The sequence below is a fragment of the Falco rusticolus genome, chromosome 18, assembly GCF_015220075.1.
Source record: "Falco rusticolus isolate bFalRus1 chromosome 18, bFalRus1.pri, whole genome shotgun sequence".
In the NCBI taxonomy this organism is placed as follows: domain Eukaryota; kingdom Metazoa; phylum Chordata; class Aves; order Falconiformes; family Falconidae; genus Falco; species Falco rusticolus.
This window is the reverse complement of record NC_051204.1, coordinates 2,918,895-2,939,465: the sequence shown is the minus strand read 5'-3', so window position 1 is coordinate 2,939,465 and position 20,571 is coordinate 2,918,895. Positions and strand designations below refer to the sequence as shown.

Sequence of the window (20,571 nt, the reverse complement as noted above, 5' to 3'; positions counted from 1 at the left end):
AGATTTGTGTGGTGATTTGTGTGGCGCTCACTACGCCTGCGGCCTGCTCAGGGGCTGCTCCTGCCCCCCCGCCGAGCAGCGCTGTCCTGGGGCAGGCGCCTGGGTGCCGCACCCGGTGCGCGTGTTGGGCGCGTGGTCCGTGACTCTTGGCCGAAGGAAATGCAGGCTGCCCTGCAGCCCCCCGCAGCCAGCGGCCCCCGCTGTGCCCAGCGGATCGTTCTCGTTCTTGGTGTGCTTCCTCCCGTTCCTGCTGCGCCACAGCCCAGGGTGCGGAGGCCTCTCCGGTGGCGCTCTGGTCCCCGTGCTGCTGGGGTGCAGGCAGCCTGCTCCCCAGGACAGGCAGAGTACAGCGCCCGGCTGGGGCTTGGCCCCTTCCTGGGCACGGTGCCGCCAGCTGGGGCCCATGCCAGGCCCCGTGCGCCCACTGCAGACCGGGGCTCCTGCCTGGCATGGCCACCCTCCATCTCTTCTGCTGAGAAGCAGGAGCAGCCACTCGCAGTTCCCTGCCCCACGGTGCATCCCATGGCGTGGGAGAGCCCGGCTGGTGCCTGAGCCGCTGTGGGGCGGCGGGGGTCGAGCTCGAAATGGGTCACTGGTGGCCAAGACGGCTGGAGCCAGAGCCTGGAGGAGGGAGTGTTGCTGGCAGGACTGGATGCGGTGTGGCACGAGGGCTTCCTCCTCGCCACAGCTGGAGGGAACTGAGCTCCCAGGAGGCCTGTGCCCGCAGTCCTGCGGGAGGACGGAGCATCTAGGACCGTTGTCTTGGCAGGTGTCGGCAGGGAGCGTGGTTCATCCGCAGGAGCGGGGGAGGGTGTGTTGTCCGCCATCGTCACCCCTCGGCCTCAGCACAGTGTTTCCGCTTTGCTCTCCAGGAGAGGTGGCAGCGTGCCGGCAGGGCTCGAATTCCCAGGTTCTTCAGACATCCCAGCTCATACGCAGTGACCGTTAAAGCTTTGAGAGGAAAATAAAGGCACAGCAGTTGTGTGCTAGACGCAAACGCTGCCAGAAACGCAGCCGGCTTGGGTAAGGGTCAGGCAGTTTCCACTGTTTGGTTTCACACAAGCTGACCCTGCGAGGTGAGAGAATGGGAGCGGGACTTCTCCGAAGTCTGAGGGACTTACCCGTGTCAGGAGAGTTGGCGAGGGGTTTTCTGTGCCGTGCTGTACCCAGCTGTCTGGCAGTCGCTGACTCCAAGTTTCCCTGAGCCAAAAGCTCTCTCTGTCTCTGCTTTGGGTTTCTATAAATTTCAAAGGCTATTTTTTACCACCTCTACCTTTCTGCGTGAGTGAAAACCAGTACGGATGGGCGGTCCTTATAAAGGCAACGGTGTAGCCAAGATAAACACCAGTAGGATGCGACTTCTCCGTCTTAGATGTGGGGCAGAGTGATGGGCTCATCAGGCTGGGGAGCTGAGCTGTGGGAAGAGGTGCGTGCACCAAACAGGTCATAAACAAGTTATGCTGCTGTTAGCGAGACGTGTAATTTTTTTAAATTCTAGGTTAGGTTTAAGCTGCTTCAGGCTTCTTTTGGAAGAGGTACACAAGCAATTCAGTGGTACGTGTGGCCCTTAAAGATCCCCCATCGCTTTTCATCAGGAAGGTATTGACACAGGTTTCCTGGCTCTGCAGGCGCAGTTAATTACTCTGCTTCCTGAAATTCCTCCTGCAGGATGGAGATGGGTTTAGGGCTGTTCTGTTCTTCCAAACTGCAGCTCCCAGGAAGTGCAGGCTGGTTCTTGTGTTGCTTGTAATAAGCTTTAAAAGTCCTCAGCTTGAAAAGTACGGCAGAAATGGTCAGTATTAAATGGTGTGGCATTAGCCATGGCATCCGTGGCTCACGTCCTGGAGCAGGGCAGGGGCAGCGCAGAAAGCTGAGAAAGATGAGCAAGCGCCATCCGTGTCCTGCAGGCCTGGGGTGTGTGCTGTGGGTTGGTTTGTCATGGCGATGTCATTACAGGTTAGGCTTTCTATTTATTTTTTTTTTTTTTTTTTTTTCCCCCAGCCACCCAGCATGCCCAGAACTAGGAGTGTTCCCACACTTTATTTTCAAATGTCTCCCAGGCAAGCTGCAGGGTTGAGTTGTGATTTGTGGGGCGGGAAGGCCCGTGGAGTTTCTCCAGATCTCCTAAACTACTGCTGTGCTGCTTAGAAAATGACCATCTGTAATTGCAGCCTACGCCTTGACTTTCTGGGGCATGGGATGCAAAACCCAGAGGCAAAGTCAAACCTGACTGATCTGCTCTTTTTGTACTTCTTAAAGGAAGCAGCGGTGTGAGCGTTGCGTGCGGCTCAGAGGGGCGTGCGGTGGTCTCGGCTCAGCCGTGTAGGTGTGTGCTGCAGCAGAACGCTTGTGAAATTCCTGGGAGGCAAGAGGTATGTGCTGGCTCCACTGGAAACCTGAACTGGGGCAACGGCGCTTCCTCCGAGCGAAATGGGCGCCGCGTTCCAGGCTTGCACCAAAAGGGAATTTTTCTTTCAAGCCTCACCCCCAGTAATCCTCGAAGCCTCATTGGCTTCCTGGGTTGAAAGACGGACTTGGAAGTCAGCGCCGCTTGGCTTGATGTGGTGCTGCTTGGGGGCACCTGATTCTGGCGCTGGAGGCCGGCTGAAAGTCGACGGGAGCCTCTGGGACCTGTAGCTGTTGCATCCCGTGTAGCCAAGGCTCTTACCTGTCCTGCCTCTCCCCATTGCTTGTGTCCGTGCCGCAGTGAGCCCCTCTCCTGGCACAGCAGCCACGTGAAGCGGCTGCCGTGACCCTGCAGGCTTTGCTGGCGCGATGGCCGGTGAGGCGGCGATGACGTGGCCTGGCACAGAGGGGACGTGCGTGTCCCCGGCCTCCGCAGCTGCAGCCTGGGCTAAAGAAGGCTGAGGCTGCCAGCGGTGGTGAGGATAATGGAGTGTGTCCTATGGCAACGTGGCCGCCTGCCTGCCAGTGTGGTGGCTGGTAAGCACGGCCGGAGGACCGCAGAGGGCAAGACCGGCTGTGGAGGAAGAACTGGAGGCAGTGCTGAGGCTGCGGGGGGGCTGTCTCCCACCAGGAAACTCTGACGGGAGGAGGAGAGAAGGCCAGGGTGAGGTGAGGTGAGGTTGGCAGCAGGAGTGGAAATGTTGGGTTGCATCTCCAGCTCTGGTTCTCTTGGATGCCTTGTGCTTCTCAGCACCAGCTCAGGGACAGGCAGGGACTGTAGCTAACACAGTGCGTCTTGCCTACCCCAGGCATCTGCCGCGTGGCAGGATGGAGCACCGAGTCCTGCTTGGCCACCTCCTTCTGCCAAGGCCTTTCAGCAGTTCAGCAGTGCTGAGAGCAGCAGGGACCTGTGGCGGGGGGCAGTTGTCCCAGCCTTTGGTAGAAGTCCTGGGGGTGGCCGCTCAGCCTGGGCAGCAGAAGCCCGGCAGCGCCACGCCAGCAGGCATTGCCATCACCTGCCTGCTTGGGTGCCGCCGGCTGCGGGAGGTTTGGTCCTCGAGGGAACTTCGCCGGAGCTGCCCCTCAGTTTATCTTTGAATCGGAGGCAGAGACAAAAGCGGCGTGATCCTTTTCTGGTGGGATGCTGAGGGATTCATTAGTTCGTAGCTGCTCAGAGGTGCAAACTAAGAGCTGGTTGTTCACAGTGCATTCGGGCCTGAGTCTCATCCTCAACTGCATCTCTCCGTCCCTGCCAAAGTTTTTCTGCTACTACACAGCAGATGGATGTGTTTTCAGCAAATGTGGAAGATTTAAAAAAATAAAATAAAAAGTAACTCCAAGCTTGGAATCATGCTGCCAGGGAGAATGTTTACAAGGAAGCAGCCTGCTAAACAAGGCAATTCGGTGAGTTGCAAAGAGGTGAAATTCTACAGTGTGGCAACAATTCCCAGCTTGTCAGAGCCTCACAGTGGTCCCAGCCACCTTGGGCTGGCTACAGGATCTTCGTTTTTACAGGCAGCCTCAGGAAACTAGGTTGGCCTGAAAAAGTAACAGAATTATGTGAAACTTGTCTGAGTCACTGACCCTGCATCTCCACTAGCTCTTTCAAGGCACTGCTTGTAGTGGAGGAAAGAGAAGGCTGCAGCTGAGAGAGGAGATCTGCCCTTTCTGGTCACCACGAATTTCAGATCTCCTCCCCTAGCCTCTCCCAGGCTTTTGTACTTTCCGTGCTAATCCATCCAGTGCAGCGTAAACTGACAGAGGCAGCAGCTAGAAACCCTGCTCGGAAAGCTGCTCTGAACACCCCAGGACCAGCAGCAGACATGAACGTGAAAACTGTGCTGATCCTCCTCGTCCTGGCTTTAGCCACGATATTTGCTTTAGTCTGTGTGTTGCTGACCAGAGGGAGGGCCCCCAGCACCTGCCAGCACCAGCCCCCGGAGCAGGATGGTGCCGATGATGGGCAGAGCCTGGTCTTTGCCGACCTGACGCCCGAAGAGCTGGCGCAGGTGGTGCGGTACCTGCAGGGGAACCTCGGGGTGCCGCTGGTCGACGCCTCGCGTGCGAAACCCTCGGACAACTGCATCGCCTCCGTGGACCTGCAGGTCCCCGCCAAGGCAGAGGTGCTGCGGTTCCTGGATGGCGGGGGGGCCCGACCCCCGCGGGAGGCGCTGGCTGTGCTCTACTTTGGGAACCAGCCGGAGCCCAACGTCACCGAGTACGTGGTGGGTCCACTGCCGACACCGGCGTATCACCGGGACGTCACGGTGCAGAAGTACGGGGGGAAGGTGCCGTATCACCGCAGACCAACGCTGGCTGTTGAATACAAACAGATCGCAGGGTTTTTAAAAACCCAAGTGTTCTCCGCAGCTCCATCTTTCATGCATCAAGTAATGGAGTATGATGGAGCCAATCTAGCAGCCCTGTCGGCGGCTCCACGTGGATTCCAATCTGGAGACCGTAAGTCCTGGTTTGTTTTGTTTCAGAACGTGAGCGGGTTCTTCGTGCACCCGGTGGGGCTGGAGGTGCTGGTGGACCACAGCAGCCTGGACATCTCCCGGTGGGCGGTGAGCAAGGTCTTCTACAATGGGCAGTACTACAGGGACATGATTCAGCTGGAGAGCGCCTACGTGCAAGGTCGCATCAGCGTGGAGAAGGTGAAGAAGGCGCCGCGGGATGGGGACTTCTCATCCATGAAGCCCCGTGCGCCTTCGGCCGTGCTGTTCCCTTTGCAGTACGAGCCCCAGGGTCCGCGCTACAGCGTCAGGGACAACCGTGTCCTCTTCCAGGCCTGGAGCTTTGCCTTTGGGATGAGCGTGCACAGGGGCCTGCGCCTGTTTGACATCCGACACAAGGGGGAGAGGGTTGCCTATGAAATCAGCGTCCAAGAGGCGTTGTCAGTGTATGGCTCCAACTGCCCTGGAGGGATGTCAACGCGGTACATGGACGGGAGCTTTGGCATCGGGCACTACACCTCCCCCTTGGTGCGAGGCGTGGACTGCCCCTATTTAGCAACGTACCGGGACGTGCACTACCTTGCTCATTCCCAGGTCTCTAGAGTTAGTAAAAGTGCCCTCTGCATCTTTGAGCAGAACCTGGGCTCCCCTCTGAGGCGCCACTACTCCAACCTGCAGTCGCTCTACTACGGGGGGCTGGTCAACTCTGCTCTGGTCATTCGGTCCATCGCCACCATCGGCAACTATGACTACGTGTGGGACTTCATCTTCTACCAGAATGGGGCCATCGAAGGCAAGGTCCAGGCCACGGGCTATGCGAGTTCATCCTTTCTCCACGGGGATGGCCTGAGATACGGCAATAGGGTTTGGGAGCACACGCTGGGTACGGTACACACCCATTCCATCAACTATAAAGTGGACTTGGACGTCGGAGGTAGGTCTGGGTCTTCCTTTAACGCCTGTTGTTATACAGGTAAACCCTAGAGCTCTGGGGGTTTGACTCTTCGGCTGCAGAGTCCCTAATAACTGGCATCGGAACTCTGCTTTTGCACTCTCCTAACCTTTTTTTCATTGCAAAATGATTTTTGTATGTATAAAGTAGTCAGTCAAGGTCGTGGAGCTGAAGGCGGTGGGAATTGTCTGGGAGCTTGGCGTTCAGCCCAGGGAAAGTATGAAAGCTGTGTAGCAGTATAGCCGTGGAAAAATGTTTGTGTTTCCCCGAGGCCTCCCGGCTGGCACGGCGCGTGTTGCTGTAGCCATGGCCAGGCAGACACAGCCCTGTTTGCAAGACCCAAGCTCTTGCGCCTGATGCTGATCCTGCTGCTCTTCATGCCTCGAGGAAGTCCTTTTTCTGTCTCAACTGCCCGGCGTAAAGCAGGGCTGGCGCTCTGTGGGCTGAGCTTGTGCCGCTCAATCCCTGCTTCTCTTTTGAGGAAACACTTGTAAGTTGGATCCTGTCTCTCGGGCTGCAAAGGCGCTGCAGTGAGCCAGTGAATTCCCCCGCTCCTGCACGGAGCCACGGTTCTTGGCGGCGGATCCTGCAGAGGGTTATTTGAGTCCAGGAGCAGCGCCTTGCCGCACCGCCTGGCTGGGCAGTGAAGTGCTGGCATCCTCCAGGAGGCACAGGGATGCTCTGCCGGGAAGGATGGCTTGGTTCCCCTCAAAGACCATTCCAGGAAGGTGCAAAGGCACTGGTGGTGCTGGGGGGCACAGACTGGCAGCGTTAGGTGTCTTGTTACTGAAACCTGTAAAAGGTAGGGGGGGGAAATATTTTATATCTGCACAGGACCAAAGAGATCGGCGGTAGGCAGTGGGCAGCATCTGCGCCAGCCCGAGCAGAAACGCAGCTCCGCTAACCCGTGCTGTCCCCTGGACCGTGGGGACTAATTGGAGAGCTACTCGTGCCAAGCCGCAGCTGCCTCCTGTGCACGCGTTCGGTCCCGGCATGTGTCCCATCCTGTGCCTGCCTGCGATGCAGTGGTTTGTGTGGCTTTGAAAGGTGCTGCTGCTGTCGTTACAGTCAAAACCCGGGCTGATGCTGGCTCCCTTTCTGTAAGTGAGGCTCAAAAGCGTGCTAAAACACAGTTCCTGCGTGGTGGCAAGATCCTTTTCCATGACTGCCGTGCCCCTCAGCTCCCTGCTCTGTTGGCAGACCCTGAGCCCAGGCTGCTGCAGAGTGCTCTTGGGAAGAGTCACAGTAAAATCCCGGAGTTGTGCCCTGTGGCGAGGGAGGGGAGTCCCGTCCAGAGCTCAGGGCCATGCGGGATGCTCGAGTCATCCTGCAGGATCCCCACCTTCTGAGTGTAGGGAAAGCAAAACTGCAGCGCAGCAAAAGCGGGTCTTCTCCCATAGGTTTCTTGGATGCCGATCTGAGGCTGGTGTGGGACGCGCAGGGAAAAAGGGTGATTATTCCCTGGCTGGAAGTGAGAATGAAAACAGAAGTTCCTAAAGTAACGTGATCGCAGGAGCGGTAAATCAATCTGGTGCTGTAGGTGGCTTTAGCCCCTCTGCCTGTGCCCAGATTGTCCCCCCAGAAGGGTGTGAAGTGGGCAATGGTCTCTGGAAAGCCACCCGTGCTGCCGGCGATGTGGGGGGCCAGCCTGGCAGGAGCTGGTGGCCACGAAGGAGCAGCCACCTCACACCACAGTGGGGTGGCCCCAGCCCCCAGCTCACCCCCTCCCAGGGGCTGCTCGCTGCTCCCCTCGCCATGGAAGGTCCCCGTGCGGTCAGGAATCCTGGACCTTCTCCTGACAGTAGCCAGTTCTGTCTGTGACAGCTCTGGTCCAAGGATGGTGCCCACTGGAGTGGGGTCGGGATGGGGATGGGGGGGGTCCTGTTAGTCCCCCTGCGGTCCTGTGCGGCTGCTCCCGGTGCTGCCTGGGGTTTGGTGAGCACTGCCCGTGTCTCGGTGCTCCCAGGTCACTTCCCTCAGGGCTGGGAGGGACTTGGAGGCGACAGAGTGGTGACAGGGAGAAGTGGCATGTGGAGGCGCTGGGGAGCCGGCGGGTCTGGGGCTGTCCTGGTGTGCCAGCCCAGATGGCCCTTCAGGGGAGGGGGGCTGCTCCCGGGGCACCGGGAGGATGGGGCCGGCTGAGCCTGCCCCCGTGGCGTAGCCACATGAGAAGGGACAGGGTGTACTGGGAGATGTTGGAGGAAGCAAAGGCCCCTTGGGCAGGCCAAGGCTGGGGCTGCTCTTGGTGTCACCCTGCAGCGGAGAAACCATCAGTAGCTTGGGGAGTGAGTCAGGCACCGGCTCCCCAGCTGCTTCCTCGGTGTGTCTGGGGTGGGGAGGGAACAGGCTGAACTAGCTGGGACCTGTGATCTCTCGATCCCGTGGGAGCTCCAGGCTCCCTCCCACCCGGCAAGCGACGCCTTTTTACGCCCATGGTCGGCAAATGAATTAAGAACCTGGTCTGCAGGTGAGGGACGTATTCTGGATGCCGCAGCCAAACCCTGTGTGCTGTGTCTGCGCTCGGAGAGATGAACCCCAAACTTCCCTACGTTCTCCTGGTCGGGGCTGCCGTGATAATCTTCATTCTCTCCTGCATGCTGCTGAGCAGGGGGAGGCAATCGCCCAGCTGTGATTCCCAGCCCCACGTTGTGGAGAAGATGGGATCCACAAGCCAGAGCCTGGTCTTTGCCGACCTGACGCCCGAAGAGCTGGCGCAGGTGGTGCGGTACCTGCAGGGGAACCTCGGGGTGCCGCTGGTCGACGCCTCGCGTGCGAAACCCTCGGACAACTGCATCGCCTCCGTGGACCTGCAGGTCCCCGCCAAGGCAGAGGTGCTGCGGTTCCTGGATGGCGGGGGGGCCCGACCCCCGCGGGAGGCGCTGGCTGTGCTCTACTTTGGGAACCAGCCGGAGCCCAACGTCACCGAGTACGTGGTGGGTCCGCTGCCGACACCGGCGTATCACCGGGACGTCACGGTACAGAAGTACGGGGGGAAGGTGCCGTATCACCGCAGACCGATGCTGGGCAGTGAGAACGAGCAGGTGGGAGCGTTCTTAGAGAAGGTGGCGTTTGCTGCAGCCCCGACCTTCCTGAAAGAAGTCTTTGAGTATGACGGCACCAACGTGGCATTTCAGATCGCAGCTCCTCACGGGTTCCGGTCTGGAGACCGTAAGTCCTGGTTTGTTTTGTTTCAGAACGTGAGCGGGTTCTTCGTGCACCCGGTGGGGCTGGAGGTGCTGATGGACCACAGCAGCCTGGACATCTCCCGGTGGGCGGTGAGCAAGGTCTTCTACAATGGGCAGTACTACAGGGACATGATTCAGCTGGAGAGCGCCTACGTGCAAGGTCGCATCAGCGTGGAGAAGGTGAAGAAGGCGCCGCAGGACGGGGACTTCTCGTCCATGAAGCCCCGTGCGCCTTCGGCCGTGCTGTTCCCTTTGCAGTACGAGCCCCAGGGTCCGCGCTACAGCGTCAGGGACAACCGTGTCCTCTTCCAGGCCTGGAGCTTTGCCTTTGGGATGAGCGTGCACAGGGGCCTGCGCCTGTTTGACATCCGACACAAGGGGGAGAGGGTTGCCTATGAAATCAGCGTCCAAGAGGCGTTGTCAGTGTATGGCTCCAACTGCCCTGGAGGGATGTCAACGCGGTACATGGACGGGAGCTTTGGCATCGGGCACTACACCTCCCCCTTGGTGCGAGGCGTGGACTGCCCGTACTCGGCCACCTACGTGGACACACACTCTCTGTCTGGGACCCTGAGGCCCAGCAAAAGAAAGGCTTCCCTCTGCATCTTTGAGCAGAACCTGGGCTCCCCTCTGAGGCGCCACTACTCCAACCTGCAGTCGCTGTTCTACGGGGGGCTGGTCAACTCTGCTCTGGTCGTTCGGTCCATCGCGACTGTTGGCAACCACAACTATGTGTGGGACTTCATCTTCTACCAGAATGGGGCCATCGAAGGCAAGGTCCAGGCCACGGGCTATGCGAGTTCATCCTTTCTTCACGGGGATGGCCTGAGATACGGCAATAGGGTTTGGGAGCACACGCTGGGTACGATACGCACCCATTCCATCAACTATAAAGTGGACTTGGACGTGGGAGGTAGGTCTGGGTCTTGTGTTTCCCTTGTGCTCTCCCCGAGTACTTTCAGACTCCCCAGACGTGACATTTTTTGGTCTTTACACGCATTTTTCTGTTTGCGTGTGAGGGAGGGGGCTGTGCTCACACCGCGCCCCCTCCCTTCTGGTTCCCCCTGGCCCGTGCAGCTCCCCCCAGGGGCTGTGCAGAGCTGCAGCTTCCCGGGCTGGGCATCGCCATCAGTGCCATGTGCCCAGCCCCTGCCCCTAATGGGAAGTGGTCCTTCCCCCCTGCCCGGGCAGACAGCCCCAGCCCTGCCCCATTGCCCTCGATGCTGCCGGGGCTCTGCCGAAGTCGGGATTTTTCCCTCTGGCACCCTGCCCCTGTCCTGCGCCCCGCATCATAGTTTGAGTCAATCAAGCTGATTCGTTGGGATGTGGTTTCCAGCTCGCATTCCTGCTTCCTACAGCTTTGTCGAGCCGTTCCTGCTGCTCCTGTCCGAGTGGGACGGGAGCTGCCCCCTCCGCGGGGCTGCGGGCACAGCAGGCAGTGCCGGGCGGGCGGCCAGCCCCAGCTTACTCTTTACCGAGGGTCCACAGGACCCTTTGCTCACAGCAGCAACGGGAGGGTCGGCTGCAGTTTATTTGGTCCTCCCCTACCATTTATGCCACCAATCTGTCCTCGCTCCTGCTGGAATTCCTTTTGTTCTATGCTCCTGCCATCTATTCCAAATTTCCCAATTTCCTTTTAATTGGGAAATACAAATTTAAAGCATGGGTTTAGGATGAGTTTTGAGTACTTAAGTAAAAATGGGGGACTAAAACTGCAAGAGCAGGGGAAAAGGCGGATGAAATCGGACTGTTGCTGCTATCCCTGGAAGGGGAGGTGAGGGGTTAGATGTTCTGTTCACATCAGAAAAGGGAAGGCAGTGGGCACGGTGGTGGTTACTGGGCATGAATCCTCTTCTGTGGGGTTCTGGTGCTGCCCTCGATGGCAGCCCTGGGGCTCAGGCTCAACCCTGGGGCACTGCTCAAACCTGCCGGGAGGGCCAGAGGCTCAGCTCTGAAACGGCCTTTGCACAAGCTGGAAACTCGTGTGGGGCCACGGGGAGCGGAGCACGGGAGGGCGTTATTCCACGTGCCCCAGCCGGGATGCACAGTGGGTGCTGAGCACCGGGTCCTCAGCCCAAGCCGTGCTGGTGCTGGCCATCAGACGCTCTCAGCCAGCTCTTCAGCATCCTGTCCACACATCTATTTGCTTTTGTGTCCCTCCTGTTGCTCTGAGCCGCTGGGTCACTTTTCTTTTTGGAAAGGCCTGAACTGTGCAGCGTTGCCCCGGGTCTGTGATGTGCAAAGGTGTGCGGGGCCTTGGCTCTTCCCAGCGCTCTGCACCTCGCGGGATGCATGCTGATGAGCACAAACACAGTGCCTGGGCCGTCAGGAGCCCGACTTAATTAGGCTGTGCTTGCACTGGGACACAAACCTGTTCTTCTGCACCAGGACGAAACTCGCCTCTTGTCCATTACAGAGGGCGAGAGTCCCCCTGGGTGGGGGTGGCTGCCACGGCGCGCTGTTGCCTGCCTCAGATGGTTGTACAGCCGTAGATCGGCGTCCACAACAGACAGTCGTGGCATGGCAGAGCTGCAGAGCAGTAACTGCTCTCGTGGGCAGCAGCCGGTGCTCAGAGCCTGGGGTGCAGGAAGGGAGAATGGGGGGGTGAGCTCTGGCTGCACTGATGTCCGTGGGGAACAGGGTACCCTGGGGATGCTCGTCAGTGACTTTGCTATTGCTTCATAGGGGTGAAGAACTCCCTGGTGGCCCATGACATGGCATTTGAGATGGTGCGGGCTCCCTGGAGCCCAGAGCAGCAGATAGAGCGGCCAAGACTCACCAAGAAAGTCCTGGACACGGAGGACCAGGCTGCATTCCGGCTCCAGTCGAAGATGCCCAGATACATCTACTTTGCAGCCAACAGCAAAAACAAGTGGGGCCACCAGCGTGGTTACAGGATCCAGATCACCAGTTTTGCGGGGGACCACGTCCCTGAAGCCAGCTCCATGGAGAGGGCCATCAGCTGGGCAAGGTCAGGCTGCTCTGACTGGGACAGCAGGTTCTCAGAGATGCCCCCAGCCCCCCTGGCTGGGGAGACATTGCATGGATGCTCCTTGGTGGGGGGTGCAGGGCAAGCGCTCTCCTGGGCTGGGGTTCCTCTGTAGAGCAGGTTTGTGTTCTGCAGCCTCTCTGGGGAGCTGGCTTCTGGCTCTGCCCTGCCCCAAGGGGCTGCTCTTGTCTCTTTTCTTGTCCCCAGGTACCAGCTGGCCGTCACCCGGCGGAAGGAGGAGGAGCCCACCAGCACCAGCATCTACAACCAGAATGACCCCTGGACGCCCACCGTCGCCTTCGCTGACTTCATCAACAATGAGACCATCACCAACGAGGTGGGCTGGGGTCCCCCCGGGCTGGAGCTGTAGCACCCAGCCCTGGGCTGAGCGGCAGCCCCTGAGCCACCCTGGCGTCACCCACCCCACGGGACAGCGGGCTCAGCTGGGAGAGCAGCAGCCGCAGGGAATGAGGAAAGCGGGTTTGAGCACCCCCTTGTCCGTGTGTCTGCTCAATGCTTCAGGCAGCGTGTCCATCAGAGGGCAGAGCAGAAGCTCGTTTCTCCCTATGGAGAAATGCTGGCAAAACGTCAGGAAAAACTCTGTGGGGTCAGGGCAAGGGCCCTTCTGCTGGGGGGACATCTGCAGCCATGGCCGTGGGCTGGTCTTTGGGGAAGGGAGGGAACCTTTCCCTGGAGGGGGGAGCTTGGCACACGGGAATGCGCCGGGCTGGTGCCCATGGAGGTCCCCTCTGGCTCTCCGGCAACTTTCCGTAGCCGCTGCGCAGATGTCGGTTGCCACTGCCGCAGGCTTCTGAAATAACCGCGGTCTGGTGGCTCTATCTGCCTAGGACCTGGTTGCCTGGATAACCGCTGGTTTCCTTCACATCCCCCACTCCGAGGATATTCCCAACACTGTGACGGTGGGCAACGCGGTCGGTTTTCTCCTGAGACCCTACAACTACTACGACCTGGACCCCTCCATATACTCGCACGATGGCGTGTTCTTCACCAGTGAGCAGGACTTCATGGCGTGTGAAATCAACCCTGTTGCCTGCCTGCCCAAAACCGCCTCGTGTCTGCCAAACTTTCCCCCGTTCACCTACGACGGTTTCCAAAATATGAGCAGGATTTAACGCCAGAGGACGGTGTGAGGAGACCCAGAGGCACCAGGCTGGCTGGTCTGTCTCAGATTTTCAGTTTTCTAGTGAAGTCGTCTCAGTTTCCAGTTGTGTGATGACTTCGCTTTTTATCGTTGCTTTTAAAATAGTGTTCTTTAAAAGGGAAGCATAATCTTCTTGGCGTGATGCCAGATGGGAGTCTACGCTGTCTCTGTTAATTGCTGAATTTGAGTCTGTTGCAGGAGGAAAGTGAGGAGAAAATCCTGTTCCTCTGCCATAGAAGCAAGGCGCTGTGTAGTGCATGTCTCAGGTTAAAAAAAAAAAAGAAAATGGTTCTGGTCCCATGCTCTTCTGTCTTGTTCTTACAACTTGCAGCCGCTTCTGCTGGGGGGATGATGCTGGGTCTCCGCTGCATTTCCTGCACCCACAAACCAGCCCAGCAGCACGGCTCTGGGCACCCCCGTGGGCACGGGGCCGGACCCCCGGGGCAGTGGGGGGAGAACCGAGGGGGGTGCGGGCACTGAGCTCTGCAGGTGCTTGGGGTGAGGCTGGGGACAGAGCCAGGACCTGCCTGACCTGCAGCTGCTGGCTCCAGGTGGGGGGAGCGGAGGGGACTGTTGCAGGGGTGGGTCTCCTATCCCTGCGCTCGCAGCATCCCCACGGGTGCCTCTGGCAGGGATCGGCCCCACTGGCAGCACCTGGGCCATCGCAGCCTGATGCTGCCCAGCCTGGCACGAGAACCCCCCTCCAGGCTCAAGCCAGGGTGCAGGAGCCACGTGGCTGCCAGCGGTGCAGCACAGCCAGTGGTGCTGCCCGTTTGCCGGGATGCTGGGTGGGCTCTGGAGCCCTCAGCCCCCTCCCCCCGGCCCCATCTATGCCAGGACACAGCCAGGACCAGGAGGCACCTTTAGAGGGGTGACAAGCAGCTGTCCCCTTCCTCCCTCCTGGCTGCAGGACTGGTGCCTCCCCACACCTGGGGTCAGCGCAGCAGCCTGCGATGCTGCCATCTCTCCGCGCGGGCTGTGGAGGTGGTGCTGGTGATGGTGGGGGCTGCAGCAGGATGGGGCCACAGCGCTGTGTTTGGCACTGCTCTGCAGGGAGGAGCGTCATCCTTGCGGTCTGTGCTGCCTGCCCAGCTGTTGGCATCTGCAGGGTTAAGAGGAGGAGGTACAGGGAGATGGTTTATTTCCCCCCAAGTGACTGGAGTCCAAGTTCTGCAGTGTAGCACGTGGGACAGGAGGGGAAAGGCAGATGCAGAAGCATTAATTTCACTTAGAATTATGACACACTGGGGGAAGCAGAGCAAAGTTGCCTTTTATGGTTCCCAGCAAATCCCAGCCATGGCTGCTGAGAACATCCCCCTGTGCTCTCTGCAAGCTCCTCTGGGCTGTTCCCTGTTGAGAAAACAGGAGGAAAAACAAAACCCAAGCAAACCCAGCCCCTTCTGTCAGCAGCTCCCTTGGAGGATTCCGCAGCTGGAAACCCGCCCTGCCAGACTGCGGGAGCTCTCGGTCCCTCAGCAGACATGAACGTGAAAACTGTGCTGATCCTCCTCGTCCTGGCTTTAGCCACGATATTTGCTTTAGTCTGTGTGTTGCTGACCAGAGGGAGGGCCCCCAGCACCTGCCAGCACCAGCCCCCGGAGCAGGATGGTGCCGATGATGGGCAGAGCCTGGTCTTTGCCGACCTGACGCCCGAAGAGCTGGCGCAGGTGGTGCGGTACCTGCAGGGGAACCTCGGGGTGCTGCTGGTCGATGCCTCGCGTGCGAAACCCTCGGACAACTGCATCGCCTCCGTGGACCTGCAGGTCCCCGCCAAGGCAGAGGTGCTGCGGTTCCTGGATGGCGGGGGGGCCCGACCCCCGCGGGAGGCGCTGGCTGTGCTCTACTTTGGGAACCAGCCGGAGCCCAACGTCACCGAGTACGTGGTGGGTCCGCTGCCGACACCAGTGTATCACCGGGACGTCACGGTGCAGAAGTACGGGGGGAAGGTGCCGTATCACCGCAGACCCGTTACTGGCAGGGAGTACATGGATATCAATGCCCTCATCCAGCGGGAGCTGAGAAAGGCACTGCGCTTCCTCGCCGTGTGCTGCGACTCCGATGGGACTGACCTGGCCATCCTCACAACGGCACCGCGGGGCTTCAAGTCTGGTGACCGTGCGACCTGGTTTGTCCTCTTCCACAGCTTGGCTGGCACTGGCTACTACCTCTCGCCGGTGGGGCTGGAGGTGCTGGTGGAGCACAGGGACCTCCACGTCTCCCGCTGGCAGCTGCGCCAAGTCTTCTACAACGGCCAGTACTTTGCCAGCATGGGGCACCTGGAGGCTGCGTTCCTGGACAACTCGCTGGAGGTTGTCAGGATCGAGAACCTTCAGGCTGAAGCAGGGCTGGGTTCAATGAGACCCCGGCGCCTACCCGGGCCCCCGGCTCCGCTGCAGTACGAGCCCCAGGGTCCCCGCTACCACGTCAGGGACAACCGCGTCACCTTCCAGGGCTGGAGCATCGCCTTCGGCATGAACCTCTACTCTGGCCCGCGTCTCTTTGACATCAGGTACCATGGGGAGAGGATTGCCTATGAGCTGAGTCTCCAGGAAGCCTTAGCCTTGTATGGCTCCAACTGCCCTGGGGGCATGTCGACCCGCTACCTGGATGGGAGCTTTGGCATCGGCAGGTTTGCCTACGAGCTCGTCCGGGGGCTGGACTGCCCCTACACAGCGACCTACGTGGACCGGCACTACCTGGTGGAGTCAGACACCCCCAAAACCAACCAAAACTCACTCTGCATTTTTGAGCACGATGCTGCCCTCCCTCTGCGGCGCCACTTCTCTGACTCGCAGTCCTTCTACTACGGCGGGCTGCGGAAAAACACGCTGGTCATCCGTGCCATCTCCACTCTCATCAACTACGACTACATCTGGGACTTCATGTTCCACAGCAGTGGGGCCGTGGAGGTCCGGGTGCACGCCACTGGCTACATCAGCTCCTCCTTCTTCCACGGCCAAGGCACCGACTACGGCAACAGGGTCGGGCCCCACACGCTGGGAACGATGCACCTCCACCACGTCCACTACAAGGTGGACCTGGATGTCGATGGTAGGTCTGGGTGCTTTTGTGTGTGGCTGCAGTTCACTGCGGGCTGTGGCTCTGCCCAGGGCATGGAGCTTGAGAGGGTTTTCCCTTCTGCTTCACAGGGCAGCTGAACTCCGTGGAGACCCAGGACATGGGGTACAAGCTCATGGCAGAACCCTGGAGCATGCAGAACACCATTGAGCGGCTGTACCTCCGCAGGAAAAGGCTGGAGAGGGAAGACGAGGCAGCGTTCCCACTCAACGCTCCCATGCCTCGCTACATCTCCTTTGCCAGCCCCAATCCCAACAAGTGGGGGCATCTGCGCAGCTACCGGATCCAGATCTCCAGCTTCGCCGGGGAGCACCTGCCCACCAGCAGCTCCATGGAGAGGTCCATCAGCTGGGGCAGGTGGGTACCAGGGCTGGGGTGCACGTGACCCCTCCCCCTTCTCCTCCCACCCCACCACCACATCCCCGGCTGCTCCAGCCTCCCGGCAGAGGTGGGGGCTGCCTCCCCCCGGCAAGCCTGTGCTAGGCTGCAGGGAAGGGTTAAACAGCAAACACGTATTTTTTGGCTCTGAAAAATCCCTTGAAAAGTTGCGCGATGACATCTGTTCTTAGTAGTTCACAGGCAGGAATCTGGCCCCAGATAAGATGAATTTACAGCAATCACATGTGTTTTTCTCTGTGAGGGCAACCAGGCTGTAGGATGAACTCCCCAGAGAAGCACTGGCATCCCCAGGTCTTGACAATCTTCACGTGAGGACAGAATGTCTTTTGGAAAATGCTTGGGATAAACACAGAAGTGGCTCACTGATGCGGTGAAGTTAAACAGCTCATGTTCGGGGGGGCTGTAGCAGTTGAAAGTGGCCGTGGCCGAAGCGAGCGCATCAGGCACCGTCTGTGCCTGGATGCATTCGTGTTTCCTGGCTGTGCTGGAGCAGCTGTGGGCAGTGAGCCATCGCCCACGAGCCCGAAGGTGCCAGGGCTGCCACCTGTCACTGCCACGCTGGTCCCAGCCAGCCCTTTTCCTCCCTGACCAACTCCCCCGGCACGTGCCAGGGCTGCATCCAGCGCTGGTGCATCCCCGGGCGGTGATGCTGTGGCCGCCCTGCCCGGTGCCAGCACGGACGAGCCCCTCTGCTCCCTGTGCTGGCAGGTACCAGCTGGCCGTCACCCGGCGGAAGGAGGAGGAGCCCACCAGCACCAGCATCTACAACCAGAATGACCCCTGGACGCCCACCGTCGCCTTCGCCGACTTCATCAACAACGAGACCATCACCAACGAGGTGGGCTGGGGTCCCCGGGGTGGAGGGCAGCTGAGCACCGTGGGCATTGCCCTGGCTCCTGCCCCAGCCAGAGGCTTCACCTGTCCCATGGTCAAACTGGGGCTTGATGGGGCACCTGGATCCTCTCCTGCCCAGGACCTGGTCGCTTGGATCTCCGTGGGGTTCCTGCACGTCCCCCATGCTGAAGACGTCCCCAACACAGTGACCATTGGCAACGGCGTCGGCTTCTTCCTGCGGCCCTACAACTACTTCAGCGAGGACCCCTCAGTGAACTCGCCTGACAGCGTCTACTTCAGCAGCGATCAGGACGCTGGGGTGTGCGGGGCCAACCCCCTCGCCTGCCTGCCCCCCACTGCCGCCTGCACCCCCCACCTGCCCCCGTTCCGCTACGGGGGCTTCCTCAACCTCAGCCTGGCAGTGCCGGCCGGCGGGCTCTGACGGGGATGGGGACAGGGCTGCCGCTGCCCCCATCCCCGGCGGTGCGGGTGGTCCGTGTCCAGCCATCAGGTGGTCCCTGGAGGGGCTCTGCCGCCACACCGGGACCTGCCCTCCTGTGCCTGGGATGCGGCATGCTCAGGGTCAGGTTTTTGGAGGAGCTCAGCTCTTGTTCCAGCACTGCAGTACTGCTGAAGGCAGCCTCGTCTCTGAAACCCCCTGAAGAACAGCCCCAAGGAGGGATTTTTGGAGACTCCATCCAGGATGCCACCCAAAGTGCGGTGGGGTGCCCACTGCCACTCTCCTCCTCTGGCACCGGGGCTCCCGCCACCTCCCCAAGGTAGGTGGCTACGCACAGGGTGCCGGTGTTGGCCAGGGCTGGGCACCACACAAAGCCACAGCTCCCCTCGGAGCCATGGTCCCCACCAAGGTTTTGCCCAGGCTGGCAGGAGCAGGCGGCTGGTGGGAGCCAGCAGCTCCAGGATGCCCAAACCATCCACCCCAGCCCCGCAGCCACTGCAGCTCTGGGGCTGCTGGGGTCCTGGCGGCGCTGAGCTCCGGCTGCTGTGGTGGTGCCAAGCTCTGGGAAGAGCGACAGGGAAAATGTGCTGGGCAGCACCGGGACCCCGCAGGAGGAGCTCACTGCAGGACCACGGGATGGGCACTCCCTGGGCTGAGCTACGCCACATCCACCTTCCCCAATAAACACGCACTTGGGTGCTTCTCCTGACCAAACCGCCGTGTAGCTGGTGGGTGCTGCTGTGGCTGCTGGCCGGAGCCCCGGCGCTGTCGGCACTGCGGGCACTGGTGCCCTGTAACGGGCAGTCCTGGCTCAGCTCCGCAGCGCTCGTGGGCACCCAAGGGTGCACGGCTGTGCAAGCCTGCACCGGCTCTGCTCTCGGACCCCAGGCGCTGGCGGGAGGCTCCTGCCGGGGAATATGGGACAAACAAGGGAGTTAATGTGTAACGGCTGTACCGAGCTGCATGAATCCGTTCTGGCCTTGGCTGCTGCCCAGCACACTCAGCCCCCGCCGGCGTGGGGACCCTTGCTCCTGCACCCCCAGCTGTGTGCACAGCCCCGGGCTGTGGGATCCTGCAGCCTCCGGAGCCTGTCCCTGCTGCACCAGACTGGGCTGGAGACGCTGAGGGGCTTGGTGAGGGAAGCGCTGATCCACATGGCTGCAGCTGCCAAGTGCTGGCCAAAGTGTCCCTGCGGGCATGGTGGGCATCCAGCCCCTCTGACCCGTTACTGTGGGAGCTGGGTCTGCCCAGAGCCACGCCGGGATGGGCTTAGGAAGCCCTGGCAGCAGCAGTGTGTCCCCCTGGGAGCCAGCTCAGCTCGCTGCGGCACAGGGATGGCATGCTGGGCAGCTCGGGGGCATGGCTCAGTGTGAGGCTGCGGTGGTCCTCGGGTGCCCTGGGGTGACAGCGGGGGCCCCAGAGGCACCTCACAGGGCTCGGGGGGAGCGGGCGGGATGCTCCCTGCGAGGGGAAGGTCGCAGCCCACAGGCTCCCTGCCTGCTGCTCTGTGCCCATGTGTTGCGAGCGCTGCCTGGACTCTGCCCGCGTGCTGACGCAGGCGAGACTGGACGCACTCCTGTGCTGGCAGCAGCCCAGCTCACTGGGAACTTTCTGGATGAAACCCTGGCACCGCATGCAGCACGTTATGTTACAGCACCCACGTGCGCCGCACCTCCCATAGCTGCATCTGGCGCCTTGGGAATCGCGGGGACGCTGTGTCCCCGAGCCAGCCGCTGCAGGCACACAGCTCCTGGGTGCCAGCTCGTTGTGCCACCCCAGTACAGAATTAAGGCACCCCCACCCTGGCCCTGTTCCTCCCCTGGGAAAGTCACCCCAGCCAGTTCAGGATGCATGTCCCTGGCCAGCGGTGCTGCCAGCACGCCTGCCTGGCGCAGGGGAGCAGCCAGAGCCTGGCACGGCATTCCCAGAGCTGGCAGCCAAATGGGCCAGGATGCAAAACCGTGCGATGCCCAGGTCAGCACCCTCCCCCACCCTGACCTGCCCTGGCTCTGCGCAGCAGCTGCGGGGCCAGGGCTTTACCCGAAGCCCAGGGCACGGAGCCGGTGCTGGGAAAGCTCTGCCATGGGCGCCGGCAGCTCCGGCACAGGCCAGCCCTGCGGCACGTGCGGCTGGGCCACCGCGGCGTGGGATGCTGGGCTCCATCGCAGCGCGTCGTGCACGTTCCCATGCAGCAGCCCCCACCGTGCCAGGAGGGAGGAGGTGGCAGCTCCCGTCCCATTTCCTCGCCTCTCCCCCTGCGGCCCCAGTTTTCCTGCGGTGACTCTTTCCAAGGGGACTGGAGCATGCTAATCCCCATCCCCCAACACCTTTTGCCCTCGTTTTCTGCTGTAAAAATCTCTCAGGGAGAACTTAATGCTGACTGTTTCAAAATATTTTTGACACGGAAGCCAAGTCTGTTGCATTCCTTCATGCCGGCCAAAGCTACTCTCGGTTGAGGACCCTGGAACGATTTGTTGGGGGATTTGTTTTGCAAGAGTAATCCATTTCTGTGCAAACATCTGCTTTGTTGAGGATTTTTTTTTGTAGGTTGGGAGCTCAGTCCGGGGGTGGGACACTGGGTCCATCTCCCCTGGGGTCAGTAAGGCCAGGCTGGGAGGGCTGGGGAGGATCAGCCTGGGGCAGGGACACG

General features: G+C 60.4%; 2 protein-coding genes across 5 annotated transcripts; both read left to right on the top strand.

Moving 5' to 3' along the window:
• The first annotated feature begins 1,985 nt into the window (after positions 1-1,985).
• Positions 1,986-18,632, top strand: LOC119158752 (membrane primary amine oxidase-like). 2 transcript variants are annotated; one of them, XM_037411064.1, is made up of 5 exons: positions 1,986-4,694; positions 15,097-16,201; positions 16,300-16,585; positions 17,336-17,465; positions 17,601-18,632. In XM_037411064.1, exons 1-5 carry the CDS (start codon positions 4,230-4,232, stop codon positions 17,901-17,903), a joined length of 2,289 nt encoding a protein of 762 aa, XP_037266961.1. In that variant the 5' UTR covers positions 1,986-4,229; the 3' UTR covers positions 17,904-18,632. The 2 variants fall into 2 exon arrangements, with proteins under 2 accessions (XP_037266961.1, XP_037266962.1); XM_037411065.1 differs by lacking the exon at positions 1,986-4,694 and having other exon boundaries at positions 14,476-16,201.
• AOC2 (amine oxidase copper containing 2) lies at positions 5,859-17,446 on the top strand. 3 transcript variants are annotated; one of them, XM_037411067.1, is made up of 5 exons: positions 5,866-9,179; positions 9,312-9,912; positions 11,685-11,970; positions 12,196-12,325; positions 12,837-13,450. In XM_037411067.1, the coding sequence occupies exons 1-5, from the start codon at positions 8,343-8,345 to the stop codon at positions 13,119-13,121; spliced, it is 2,139 nt and encodes a 712-aa protein (XP_037266964.1). In that variant the 5' UTR covers positions 5,866-8,342; the 3' UTR covers positions 13,122-13,450. The 3 variants fall into 3 exon arrangements, 2 of the variants coding, with proteins under 2 accessions (XP_037266963.1, XP_037266964.1); XM_037411066.1 differs by having other exon boundaries at positions 5,865-9,912; XR_005107958.1 differs by lacking the exons at positions 12,196-12,325; positions 12,837-13,450 and adding an exon at positions 17,336-17,446 and having other exon boundaries at positions 5,859-9,912; positions 11,685-12,195.
• Positions 18,633-20,571: the final 1,939 nt, after the last annotated feature.

Coding starts and splice junctions, on each gene's coding strand:
- LOC119158752 (XM_037411064.1), top strand. CDS start 4,230: ATGAACGTGAAAACTGTGCTGATCCTCCTCGTCCTGGCTTTAGCCACG. Junction 4,695..15,096: donor TGCAGAAGTACGGGGGGAAG/GTGCCGTATCAC, acceptor TACGGGGGGAAG/GTGCCGTATCACCGCAGACC. Junction 16,202..16,299: donor GGTGGACCTGGATGTCGATG/GTAGGTCTGGGT, acceptor TCTGCTTCACAG/GGCAGCTGAACTCCGTGGAG.
- AOC2 (XM_037411066.1), top strand. CDS start 8,343: ATGAACCCCAAACTTCCCTACGTTCTCCTGGTCGGGGCTGCCGTGATA. Junction 9,913..11,684: donor AGTGGACTTGGACGTGGGAG/GTAGGTCTGGGT, acceptor ATTGCTTCATAG/GGGTGAAGAACTCCCTGGTG. Junction 11,971..12,195: donor AGGGCCATCAGCTGGGCAAG/GTCAGGCTGCTC, acceptor TCTTGTCCCCAG/GTACCAGCTGGCCGTCACCC.